At 30.8% G+C, this 13,976-nt stretch overlaps 1 protein-coding gene across 2 annotated transcripts in view; it reads left to right on the top strand.

Moving 5' to 3' along the window:
• Nucleotides 1-13,976, top strand: part of Eip75B (Ecdysone-induced protein 75B) — a 241,150-nt gene that overhangs the window by 95,789 nt on the left and 131,385 nt on the right. The window contains exon 1 of one of the 2 annotated variants that reach the window (XM_074172386.1): nucleotides 3,152-3,182. The exons of the other annotated variant lie outside the window; for it this stretch is intronic. Within the exon in view, the coding sequence (XP_074028487.1) occupies nucleotides 3,167-3,182 (16 nt within the window). The 5' untranslated portion in view covers nucleotides 3,152-3,166. Of the gene's footprint in view, nucleotides 1-3,151; nucleotides 3,183-13,976 lie in introns of those variants that run through there. 2 annotated transcript variants of the gene reach the window in all.

Genomic DNA, 13,976 nt, shown 5'->3' with positions numbered 1-13,976 from the left:
TAATTTTGTTTCTGCTGTTTTTTCTCGAAAATAAAACTATAACAATTTTTTTAAAGCAAATCATCAAAAGGCATTATCCAGAAAGGTTGTAAGTTGTAAATGGTTACTTTAATTTTACTTTAATGTTTTTGCCAATTTCCTTTTTCATCTATATCACAGAGTGATCTAGCAATTTATAAATATCATAAATTATAAGAACAAAACAGTCCCTCTCTGTTATTCACATCCATCAGTTTTGTTGAATGACGGAAAACTCGAGTTGGAGAACAAAATAAATAGGGCTTTTCCCGGGACAAGGAAATTGCGAACTCGGATATGGTTCACGGTCATGTGTTCGTATTCACGTTCGTTTATGGGTGAAGCAGCAAGAAGGATTGTTGGGAATTTAATCGTTTTGTATAAAATTTATGAAAATATTCTTGAGTAAGTTACTCATTAGAGCGTATCAAAAACAACTTGAAAATTTGTAGTTCAGTAATAAAGATCAAATTGCAATTGAGATTCTGGTGCTGATAATAATAATAAATAATTATAAAAAATAAAATAATAATAAAGTAATATAATGGTGAGGAACAAATACTGTTCAAATTTTGGCGGAGGTTACGGGAACATTCATTATTTAAAATTATGGATTAACTGAAAAATATAACGTTCAACTATTTTACCACTATTGCTCCTTTTGAAAGAAATTATGTTTGTTTAAAAAGAAAGAACACTCATTTAAACCCAGGAATTGTCTAAGAGGTATCAATAATTTTTAGCTACATCACTGAAAATATTACACAATTTGCAACAAATAATGTTCTGGGTCGTTACGAACAAAATCAATCGAGTAGATAATGTATAAAAAAAACGCACTTGATGTTTGTTTTTTTATTTCCTTCCACGTGAAAGAAGTATCTTACTCGAAACAAGATTGAGGTATATATTTCAGTGCACAGCTATTGAAGTTTTTTCTAAAGTTAAAATGATGTGACCCAAGGTATCAAACATTTTCATATAAAAGTCATTTTCCAGCATGCTCTGCGAAAACTGTTATTCATACATAAAATAATGTACATGTTTACATGACTCATTATCCACAAAGAAGTTCGCGAGGCTATATGTCTTATTATTAGAGCCAAGTCACAACAAGGACATTTTGCACAAATTAGTCTATCAAAACATGGGTAGGATCGGAAGATAATGACATTTGTGATGATTCAATCAATATTTATCCTTATCTATCTAAAAGTTTCATAATAAAAGATGATTGTGTACAAGTAAATTACCTATTATTCAGATCAGATCTTTCGTTTTGAAGTTCACACCTGTTGTGAAAACGTGGAATCGAAATATAAAATGTCACCAATAAATTGCACCCGTGCGAAGCCGGGGTGGATTGCTAATTTTTGATGATCTTGATTCGGATATATGTATCCAATATTCATGAACATCAATTTCAAGCTTTTCTGATGCGATTTTTCAATCTTTCTAACTGCGACAAATACGTTTTATGTAACTACCTGAAAAAAACATCTGAAGATGGTTTATATATTTCTGCTAATAATTGTTTTCATGAAGGTTGATATTTTTGTTAGTTCTTTGGAGATTTAATAGTTTTCATTATTCAGATGGTGAATCTGAAAGCAGAAATGTTTCTATAAAGATATCATCACTTATTGTCAAATATTGAAAGTGGTACTAAATTTCGTATTATCTGTCAAAAATGTTGTCACCGTCTCATATAGGTTTTCCTTATTTTTCACCAGAGTTCGACCTTTTGAATGAGGACTAAAATAAATTAATGCACGATATATTACTTCCGAGCTATTAAACTTTCAAAAATAACTCTAAAGTAAGTGCCGCCATCTATCAAATCGCCGATGAACTGCACAGGTAGCGGAATAACTGAGTACCTTCGAAAGTTATTACTGGCCGACATCGCAACGAACTTGGTGCGTATATCTATTTCTTCAGGTCATTCAATTCAATCGATTTCATAATTTGTATTCCAATTCTAAACATTCGCTTCACTATTATCCGACGTAAATAATACATAATAAATATTTTAATTTGAAAGTGGTATTTTTTTTATCTGTAAATGATATCTGATTCAATTCCATAACGAATGTTTGGAATACAAACTGAATAGTTAAAAGAATTTTTTGTATAATAAACCATTCATATGAAAGTATTTGTTTCGAAAGTATTTTTCTTTCGAGTAATTAAATGTTTATATGAAAGTAGTTATTTGTGTCTGAAAGTTACTTTATTGCAAGTTCTACATATTTTTGTATAGAGTTACTTTTTTGAAATTGATTACTTCCTTCCTTCCTTCGGAAGATTGCCAATTTTTTTTTGTAAGATGGAGAAGTAGAAGACCAAAACCTTTCTTTCCTAATGAATATTTTTTGTGAAACTAGTATTTTTACGAAAATATTTCCTAGGATAATCATTTGTAAAGTAGGAGGGAAAATAGGTTAGAGTTCTTGCAAAACTTATCAAAACCCTTTTGAAACATTAAGTTTTATCAACTTACCCTTGAAATTTGTTCTTCAATACTCCGTATACAAGACACAGTATAATTTAACTTGAGACGGCAATGAGAATATTATTCAAATTATTTTTTAGTCCGCCAATGTGAAAGAGCCCATCAGCTTGAAATGAAATTTGTATACCTACCATATTTCAGAAACTTATTTTTCTATAAAATTCATTTAATTTTTCTCTTATCTCAGGTACGTTGACAATTCAACGATTCAAAATACAATTAGACACAATACTCGTAAAAGGAACGTATCAATTGTAATGAATATCATGTGCAATATATTTACTGAGATCGTGGATACTAAATATAATAACAAAAACAAAACAAAACATAAAAACAAAATATAATAAATGTATGTATCGCCTCTTCAAAGGACAATTGGCCCGTAATAGACTTTAAACATCCACATTACACGCATGCGCGTATTCATTATTAAAATCGATGTAGCCCTGCACTTGGCCTTCAAATTTCGCGGGGTAGGGCACGTGGTCGCTGAGGATTTTCTCCCTGGTTTTCCCGGGGAAATTGCTTGAGTGACTAATGATTGTTTTCTTTGCTGTTTCAACCTATGTGTACCTACGTAATTTGACGTAAATATCCATTCTGTTCCATAGTGATTACATTAAAAGTGTCTGAATGATCCTTGATAAAGGTAATTAAATTTAGTATCTCATCTTTTGAAGAAACTATTGTAATTTCTATATATTTTTTACAATTTTCGCTCTGGAAAATATTAAGGCAGAAGTTTGAAAAGGGTGGAAAGCTCTACAAAAATTTACCACATCGTTCTGTATTGAAAATTTGCAGTCAGCCGTCAATTAATATTTGATTCAGTCGATTCACCTCGCCACAGTAGTCGAAAATAATAACTATATACCTCTCGAAACCAAAAGACTCAACGTCGGGTGAATGGTACATTTCAAAAGATGAATTTGGAATTTGTTTTTTTATTTTATTTTCCAATGTGAGAATGTGAATCCCACTTGTTTGAGTCTATGCATATTTTTGAAATATGTCAGAGTGAAAATTCTCACCACACCACTGAATTATCTATATAATTGAAATCTGAAATCGGTTCGATATTATGAGAATAGTCATGTGCAAAACATTTTTAATAGTAATATAACATTACCTTTCATTGGCTATTTACTTACTTTCTTTCAAATTCAATTATTGTTTTACATGAAGCGGTCAAGTTATGGAACAAATACATTATTTCGTAACTTTGAAAAAAATCCTGAAATAGATTTTTATTTTTCATTGTAGAGAAATGATGTCAACAGTTTTGACGTAATGAAGTAATCGGTATTTTTTTAAGGAAATACAGATTTTGTGATACTTCAAACAAAAAGTATCTCCCGTTTTCAATGATATTAATTTGATATGTTTATATGTTTATATATAGGGTCTGGTCTACAAGTGTGTCTAACTGAATAGATGAAAAATCAAATTCACGTCAAAATCAGTGGAATTGCTCCTCAAGTTAATCCTAGTATACAATGAAATAATTACATTTTTTTGTGCTGAACCGTTATGTTTACGTAATAAAATAAGTACAATTTTTTATGTTGAACGGTTTTATAAAAAAAAGATAATAATGATAATGTACTGAAAAATGAAAAATAATTCGGAGGGTCCTAGGTAGCAGTCATTACATCACTCTCCTCAGCAATCTACGGTATCGATCAAACAAAAAATTATAAAATCGTTAGACGTAACGTAACCTGAATAAATATGTAAATACTATGCCTAACGATTTTATATATTTTTTTATCTGATCAATACCACCGTAGATTGCTGAGGCGAGTGATGTGATGGCTGCTACCTAGGACCTTCCGAATTTTTTTTAGTTTTTGGTACATTATATACATCATTATTATTATTTTAATAAAATCGAACAACATAAAAAATTTTTTACTTACTTCATTTTCAAGTTTTTAGTTTTTAATTTTGTTACTCAATTCTTCTCATTCTGTTTAGTTCAATTAGTGCCTCAGTATTACAATATGTACTCCGCCATTTGGTTGTTGCGGCCATCTTGAATTTGCATCTACTAGTCAAGCCCTGTCATTTGATACCTATATCGAGGTAGTTGTAAAAAAATATGTAATCCGTCATTTTATAGTTGCTGCCATCTTGAATTTGCATCTTTTCCAAAGTGTACTACTATTCTACTAGTCAAGCCATGTCATTTGATACGCATATTGAGGTAGTTGTGAAATAAAAATGTGTAATCCGCCATTTTGCAGCTACAACCATCTTGGATTTACAATGATACATCATTTATTTAATTGTATTGTCATTAAGACTAAATGTGTGTACCAAATATCAGATCAATCTGCAATGCATTGCATTGCATTGAAATGTCTGCACCAAAAATAGATATCGACCTATTCCAGAATTTTTATTAAATATGAATGGTTTGCAAAATATCAAATTTGTCTCACAATTCATCCACTCACTATATATTTCTGTCACAGATTTCATTCCTATTTCGCTTTTTTTCGATTGATCTCAACATTCGATCGTGGGTTCGATTCCCGCCTCGACCAGATATTTTTCTCGACAGAATTCATCTGGTTGAAGCTGGAATGATTCTGCAACCGTGTTAGGAATCACACGTTAAAAGGGAAGACCTCATTAGTCCTTAGCTCGCACAGGTTCTAAACTTTTGAGAGTTGTCGTTCGTATGGGGGCGACAGCTAATTAACGGAAAAACAGACAGATTTTATCACTACAGTTTCAGATTCCATTGTTAAATAGATAGTTGCTCTTGAAATAAAGCTATTCAATCTATGCTTCACATTTTGTGTTCATATATTCCTTTCATTTTTTACATTCCCACCGATTTTTCTCAACATCTCGATTTTTCTATCATGAAAATAAGAATCTTCATTGAAACCAATTTATATTTAAGGCTTACCTTTAAGTGCTCTACTGAACGTATTAAACAATTGTTTTTTTAGTAAGTTTGTCTAGGAATGTAAGTTGAACCTGATTGATAACAGCTTTAATTGTTGAAATATTGTTGAAATAATAAGAAACAAGGAAAAAAAAATTTGAACTTTGTTGAAAATTGAAGTTTGTATAATTTTCATTAAGTCGTGGAAAATGATTTTGAAGGCAAACTACCAATATATTTGGTATTTGAAAATATAATTATATTCCTATTCCAAACTATTACTGTTCTTTTGCAAATATATGTACCGTGTTTCTCCCTTTGTACATATCTTTTTGTTGTGACACTCTGTAAAATAATATTATGCCATATTGCCACTCGAAATATTACTTCATAGTAGTGTGAATGAACTGGGAAAATAAGTAGTTCAAGCATGAGTAGGAGAAATCTGAAATTTCTAATGGTACAGCCGTGCTTAACTAATAATACTTTCCTAGTGATGACTTCAATTTCACTTTCATTAATATAAATGGAAAGTGTTCGAGAGGAAAAAGTGTAATTTGACTGTTTTTGTGGATTATGGTTTCTTGGTTTAATTATTGTGTTAGTTGTTAGAATTAGAAATTATTTCTATATATATATATATATATATATATATATATATATATATATATATATATATATATATATATATATATAAAAGTAGGATATTTAATGACTGAATCTATGAATTAATCAGATGGTATCTTGAGGTTGCAGTCAAGGTCAATGATGAAAACTCTTTGCTAGTTTGTCAAGCTTTCGGAAATGTTTATTTCCTTCTTCAGGACAACTGAAAAGATGATTGTAAAAATATATTTATAAAACGTTTCAGATATAACTTACTCAACATGAGATTAATGAAAAATTAGCAGCAAATCGAAGCGAAAAATATTTTGAAAATTAATTTTGACATGAATCAATAAATGACAAGTATTTGTTGATAACATAAAAATAATAATTTGTTTCACATATATATACCTATATATATATATATATATATATATATATATATATATATATATATATATATATATATATATATTTATTATTATATATATATATATATATATATATATATATTATATGATTGGATATCGTACGTTTAAAAACAATTCTTCGTTAATAATGTGATCTCCCAATTTTCGACTTCTGAGGATTGCCTTCAGCAAGGGAATGATAATTGTTTAATGAAAACATATTTCTTTTTTTTTTCAGTATATCAAGTTATGTATGGTTCAAGAATCCTACTTTATCCGGGATTAGCACACCGTCTAAACTATTCGAACTCTTCAATCAAAACTAGATAAATTTTAAATTTTGTTTTGCGCCAGTTACAATTACAGTTGATGAAATGTCTAAAAAATTTTCAAAAATTCTGGAGGTTACAACTAATTACGCAACAATATCATGAAACCCAAATATCCTGAACAATAAGCACAATCCGTACTGACTCCAACAGCAGAGAAAATAAAGTTCCGAGAAATAATTTCCCGGAACTGTACGAAAACACTCTGAAGAATGTGTTCAGATTTTGACAACGCTGTGTTGGAATACACAAAAATGTATATGCGAACTCAATTCCACATAGTGAACAGAACAGTTTGAATAACATTTAATTGGTTTACTTTTAAAAATATGACAAAAATAGTTTGAATTGAAAGTTTTGCAACTTCTTAAAAATTTTCATTACACAAACACCGTGAATAAAAATACTGAAATGAAAAAATCATCTGATCTCAAACAATTTCTTCCTGACAATACTCATCTAAAGCAGCATCATGTTCTTTTTTTTTACATCGGTGAATTTCAGGATATTCACATCATATATAGAAATTGTCTTCATCACTCTCTCATAACCTAGCTGGAATGTTACAGAACAATTAGAGGATCCGAAACAAAGTACCTACAGAACAAACCATCTACGCTCTTTGCCCAAATGCGAATCCTTTGTTTGCAGTTATTCTCATCTAATGGAATTATATTGTTGTATAATATAAATAAATGAAATGAAGATACGAAGTCATCTAATAATTTTTTTTAAACTTTCATCAAAAACAAATTAAAACACCTGATATAAAATTTATATTTATTTTATCTTTCCATGCACATATGCCAATTCTATGCCAATTCCAATAAAATGTTGATCTTCGCATATGTTTTGTTTCGAATATACCCATGAAAAATTCAGCTGTGTAACTTCTGGAGAGCGAGAAGGTCCTCGTCGATAGGTATATCGTTTCTCGTCGGTCGGTAGCCAGGCGGTTCGACGTGGGTGCTTTGTTCATTCACTCGAATTGACTGCCGTGTTGGTCGGTGGTTCAAGCCCTAGTCTGATCGATCGATTTTCAATTGCTATCGTCCAACCCGTGTTAGGAATCACACGTTGATAGGTAAGACCTCGTTAATCCTCAGCTCGCACCAAGTTTCGACTTCTGAGGGTTGTCGTTCGTAGGGGTGCGAGAGCTGGTTAACGGAAAAACAGATTTTAAACAGATTTAACCAAATTTCCCATTCAGTCTTTCAATTCACTTTTGACATGTTTTAACATCTGTTCATTCTAGTACCTTTATAAGAGTTTGAAATAGTAATTATATAATGTATTTTAAAATTTTTTCATGTGCATATTATTAGAAGTGAAGTAATTAGTTGAAAAGAGAAATGAGAATTTCTATGTTTTTACCACTTTTATTTGTAACTAACGTTACTGCAGTTTCGTCCTATATGGACATTCTCAAACTTAAAGTTTGAGTTTATTTGAGTTGAGTTTAAGTTTGAGAATGTCCATATAGAACGAAACTGCAGTAACGTTAGTTACAAATAAAAGTGGTAAAAAACATAGAAATTTTCATTTCTCTTTTCATCATGATCTCCTACCACGTAGTAACGGCTACATCCATCAATGTATGTAAAGTATTAGTATTGTTGGAAAAATATTTGCAAAATTTTAGATTTCTGTTGAATATGAAGATGCGGTTACCTAAAAAAATATATAATTCCAAGTAAATTTTAAAAATAAATGTTCCAATTGTAGAAAAGTTGTGAAAAAGTGATTCAATTGTGGCTACTTCGAATATGATTCAATCACGAAAGTGATTAGAAATATTTCAAAAAATAAAGGAAATTTAAATGGAATTTAAATAGAAAAGTGTTATTTTCAAAGGCATAAAACTCAATAATTTTATTTCAACCTCGTTATTATTTATCTTATACATAACTCATTTGTGCGAAAGTTCTGAATGTTCTGAAGTAATGCTAGCATACGTTTTGTTAATTTCGTTAGTAAGTGTCCGTGTCGTTCCAGGTTGCCTAACACAAACTTTCGATCTAATAAAGCTCCACAAGAAAAAAATCTGTAGAAATCAAATCCGGTAAACGACCAGTACATTCCAACGTTCCGCGCCCACCAATCCACATGCCTGGGTATGTCTGATCCAGCCAATCCCTCAGAGACCTAAGATATGTAGAGTCTTGTTGGAAAATAACTGAATTTTCGAATTTATATTGATTGAATCCTTAGGTGAACGAGGTTTGGAAGAATTTTCAAATGATAATCCTCAGTTAGCTTTTCCAACTATATCATTTTCCAATATTTCTGTCTAGACATTTATAATCTAAGGAGTTTGAGTGTGACCTTCTTGACAAAAATGTGGGTTTATGTTTAACCAATATCACACATTTTGGCGGTTGTCAGTTTCATCTTGATTTAATTCATGTGATTACCTCCGTTTATAGGGGTGAAACTTATGTCTTCTGAAATATTTCTTGTCAATGGTTGTTGAGACATCATTCTTATGAGCAACTGTTGTCGTGGACTGAAGGTGGTTATTCACAGACGCTAATAGAGACTGTTTTTTGTTGGAGATACATTATCTTTCAGTTCTTGTTGCTTTAGCTACACTTCCAGTTGTTTGAACATTTTCAACCAATTCCGTAAGATATTTTCGGCAGATCGGATTATCATGAAATCTTCACTGAACATCTTTCTGCTCCGTGAAAATTACGGCCGGTATAAATGAGTACTGCTTCTGTTTTTTCCACTAAAGGAATGAAGCGAATTCTCACTATCGATAGTGGCAGCTGCCAATCTACGTAGTAGATAGAATAAATCATAAAAATCGGATTAAAAACAGAAATGCGCTTTTTTGTCAAATATTTGCCTCATTTTTATTCTAAATATGATTAATTTTTGTGAACAATTTCTATCTATTATATATTACAAACTTGGTGTTAACCTGTGATCACTTCCTTTAGAAGTATTTCAAACCTGTTTTGGTTCCAAAGTTACGAATTATCATTTTTCCTAGTCTTCTTTCTATTCATACACCAATAACTCCGCAACCGGTTCTCCATTTTCGAAACATTAAGTCATTGTATAGGGAATTGAAATACCTTTCAAGCAAAAAGTCACAGGACTCACCTTTCTATTTGAAAAAAGTTGACTTTTTTATTGAAAACTACTGAAAATAATTTCTTTCCATACAAATTTTGTCCGACTTTGATATTCTATCCCGTTCAAGAGTTAACAGGAAGGGGTACTATTTATATCCGTGCTGTATATTTCCACGTGCTCATATCTTCACCTAACCTTCAAGTTTGTCTGCCTAGGTGTTAAAACTGTCAAAGCTGGCAGGCTGCTGAGAAAATTTTTTCTAATAGTTACTCAAATAACGTTGATATTTGAGATATTAAATAAAACTTTTATGCTATAACGTAAATACCTACGTAATAATTTATTGAAGTTTAAGAGTCTCCGGTGAGGAATTTTTACACCTTTGCTACATGTTACCTTCCAAAGCCATGATGATCCAAACTTCATAGTAGCCCATTGTTCCCTACGTTGGGGCAATGCACTGAGAATCTTTCATCTTTTATAAAATATCGAATATCTGGCATTCACAGGCTCTTAGGCTAGTAAACGCATTTGAAATTCATCTTCAAAATTAGTGAATGAATTTAAATTTTCCAATAACTTTTTTCTGAGTCGTAACACTCAATATCCGAAGGCTTTGAGGTGACAAAAAAAAACAATGTATTCTCAAATATTATTCAGTTAAAGTTATTCAACATGTTATGTTGGTGGGGTTTTTTGAAATATTCAATAAAAAAATGGAATGAGGGAACAATCCTGTCTGAGGAAGCCAAATGAATAAAAAACCGTTTGTGTTTTTCGAACCCATCTCGAAATTCTATTAAAATTTTTTGCCATTAGTCAAATGTGGTTAGTCCTCTCGTCAAAATATATATATTCCAAACAAAAAACTAATTGTCATTTACTTAAATATAGGAGAAATATTTTACTCAAAAAAAATTAAAACAAGACAAATGTTTCTAAAACTAGGTAAGTAGAAATAATAATAAAATGAGATGATAAAATGGATAAAAATAACGAAGTTGAGTTCTGGAAAATATATCCATATCAACACGTGCTTTGTTTATCCTATTACCTTTTGAACTACTTTAGGTGTGCCAGAAAAATATCGGTTATATCATTGTTTTCTGGAGTCGTTCCGCTAGTCTGCTCTATGAAAACAGTAAATAGTAAATACAAGGTGATTATGATGAAACACAACAAACACCCTACACGATTACCGTTAGATATTTCTGGTCACCGAATTGGTGTCATTAACCTCGGTGTCGACACCTTGTGTACACTGAGAAAAAATTACATCGCATGAAACTGAATTTTGTTTCGCAGAAGTACACTACATAACTTAAAATGAGATGAACATAATTAGTGTAAGCAAATAATTTCTAATTTCTATTTTTTAAATCTGGTTGTTTTTAACAAAATTTCATGTACATTTATATTCCAATACTGAAGCAGTACAACTAAAAACAGTTACTAGAAATGAGTGCCAGCGAATTTTCAAAAAAAATTTGTTTAATTTTCTATTTCACCGTTGGAATACAAAAAACAAAAAATTGACATGAGAACCAGTAAATAATCAGTTGAAATATATGATGGAATTTTGGCCGATAATTGATGAAAATCCATAACAAACGTATTCAAAAAACACTTTGTTGTGAGATTTTCACTAAACAGTTTTACAAAAACGCAACATGTGTTTCGCCATACAATGCTTCTTCGGGCGTGTCTATACTAACTATATTCTATATTTTCAATGCTTAATATACCTAATTCTACAATTTGAAGTACCTGAGTTTTACCTGAGTTGTAATGAATTAAATTACCTGATCTTATGTCCCATTTGAAAAAATATTTAGTAACGGGGAGTTATTCAATTCATATTGATTATTCACTAGATTACCAGAATTCTTGAATCTTTTGATTTCTAAACATTCTAGAAGATTGAGCTTTTCTCTTCTAGATGTAATATGTCGTATTCATGATTAAACTCATGTCCTTCTGCTGAAAGGTGGTTTGCAAATGTGGAATTGGTCTTTTTATTTACAAAACTACTTCTATGTTCTTTAATTCTTCAGGAAAATATTCTCCCTGTTTGGCCAATATACAGTTTTGGGCAAGAGCCACAAATCAGCTTATATACTCCTGATCTATCCGACGCCGAAGTTTTGTCTTTATTGTTTTTAATAATGTTACTTAGATTACTATTCATTCTGTAAGCTACGTTCACGCATTCTTTCTTCAAAAAAACAAATATAACAATGTCCTATAACTAACGTTATCGCATCTTGAATTTGGGTAGACCTGATCCATGGCTTGCTTTTGTAGGTTTTTGGAAAGAATGGAGTGTATACTATCTACCTTATAACCGTTGTTGACCGCCATTTGTTTGATCAAACTCAGCTCTCCCTGGAAATTATTCTAAGAGAGTGGAATATTCAATAGTCCTTAAAGCATACTATTGAATGCAGCAACTTTATGCTGGTAAGGGTGTGTGGAATGCAGCATTTTGAATACGATAATCAGTTAATTTTGATTTTTTATATTGCAATAAAGAAGTAAACATGGTGGCTTTGAACACATCTGTCAAACTTAGTTACGTTTAGTGCCTTCTAAATAGAAAATATTAATCTTCCGAGTGCAGAATGCTGCCCTTAAAAAAGGAAGAGTTTCATAAATTTTATTGAATTAAATGTTCTTTATTTATAACATTAGAAAAAGTTTGACAGTGGAAAAATGTAAAATACCTCTGACATAGATTTGTAATGGAGGATATTGATTTTTTTCATATTTTCTATATACAGGGCTATTCAAATTCATTTCTGTACATAGAGATCTCGTAAACGATAAGAGATAGAGTGTCGGTTAAATTGTGGCAGGGTTGTGTATTTTAAAGACCTATTCAATGATGTGAAGAAATCGAATATAGCTCTTTTAGTTCTGGAGATATACAGGAAAAACCAAAAAATCCCAAATTATTTTTTTGCCTATATCTTCTTTATTCGCAGACATATTGAAAATCTGTCCACTTGATGTGGCACTTGATGTGGGCTCTCAGAATATATCGATGAATCTTTTATACAGGATGTCATCTGACTTGGGCCACCCCCATCTTTGAATTTTTGAATTCGGACCTGTATTTTTTGTTGTAGTTTTTGGATCGCAGATGTTCACTTCATACTAAGAAATTAAATTCAATTTTATATTTCGGATTGTTTCGGTAATATTCGATTATAGTTGTGTGAATTATTCCCTTTTAAATTACGGCCCTGAAAATTGGTTGACTGAGGTGAATAAAAACATAATAGCAACTTTCACGTCTCCCTATGTATCGTAGAGTTTTTTGAGAGTTTTTTTTTCATTTTTAGGTACCAATTCATATGTATTCAATTGCTCTGATTGTTTTCTACAATGAACTTCGAATAAGAAAAACTTTTATGATTATTTGAAACATATCTACATCAAAAATATATTATATGTGTTTTAATGAGCAGAAAATGAAATGATAGCAATAATAACATCCGAAACGAACACTATAATTGTAATGAAAATTGAAATGAAGTAATTTATATAGTTAGGTACCCAAAAAAATTATTGGCGCAATAAATGTTCGAATTGAAGTCGTTTCATTTCGAGACATTTTTGAACTTGGTGTTTCATATTATTTATTGCCCTTAATACACGTATTTGCTGCATTGTTGCGAAATCATTCAAAATCCTCAATCTCGCGTCTCGCGTTTCCACATTTTCTATCTCTCTGCCAGCGTAAATCCTATTTTTCAATGTCCCCCATAGAAAATAGTCCAAAATAGTAAGATCTGGTGATCTTGCAGAACATCTTATTGTCCAATTATCTGTCTCGAAATGGAAGGACTCCAATTCGAACATTTATTGCACAATTGTTTTTTTTTTGTGTATATAAATTACTTACTTCATTTCAATTTTCATTAAAATTATAGTGTTTGTTTCGGATGTTATTATTGCTATCATTTTTTTTCTGCTCATCAAAACACATCTAATATATAAAAATGGATGTTTGTTCACACAATTATAATCGAATATTACCGAAAAATCCCGAAATATAAAATTTAATTTAATTTCTCAGTACGAAGTGAACGTCTACGATCCAAAAACTACAA

This window comes from Leptinotarsa decemlineata, unplaced genomic scaffold (genome assembly GCF_025532065.1).
Source record: "Leptinotarsa decemlineata unplaced genomic scaffold, Ldec_3_MD MMD2_tig00000090_RagTag_RagTag, whole genome shotgun sequence".
Classification (NCBI taxonomy): Eukaryota; Metazoa; Arthropoda; class Insecta; order Coleoptera; family Chrysomelidae; genus Leptinotarsa; species Leptinotarsa decemlineata.
This window is presented reverse-complemented; position numbering and strand designations above follow the sequence as displayed.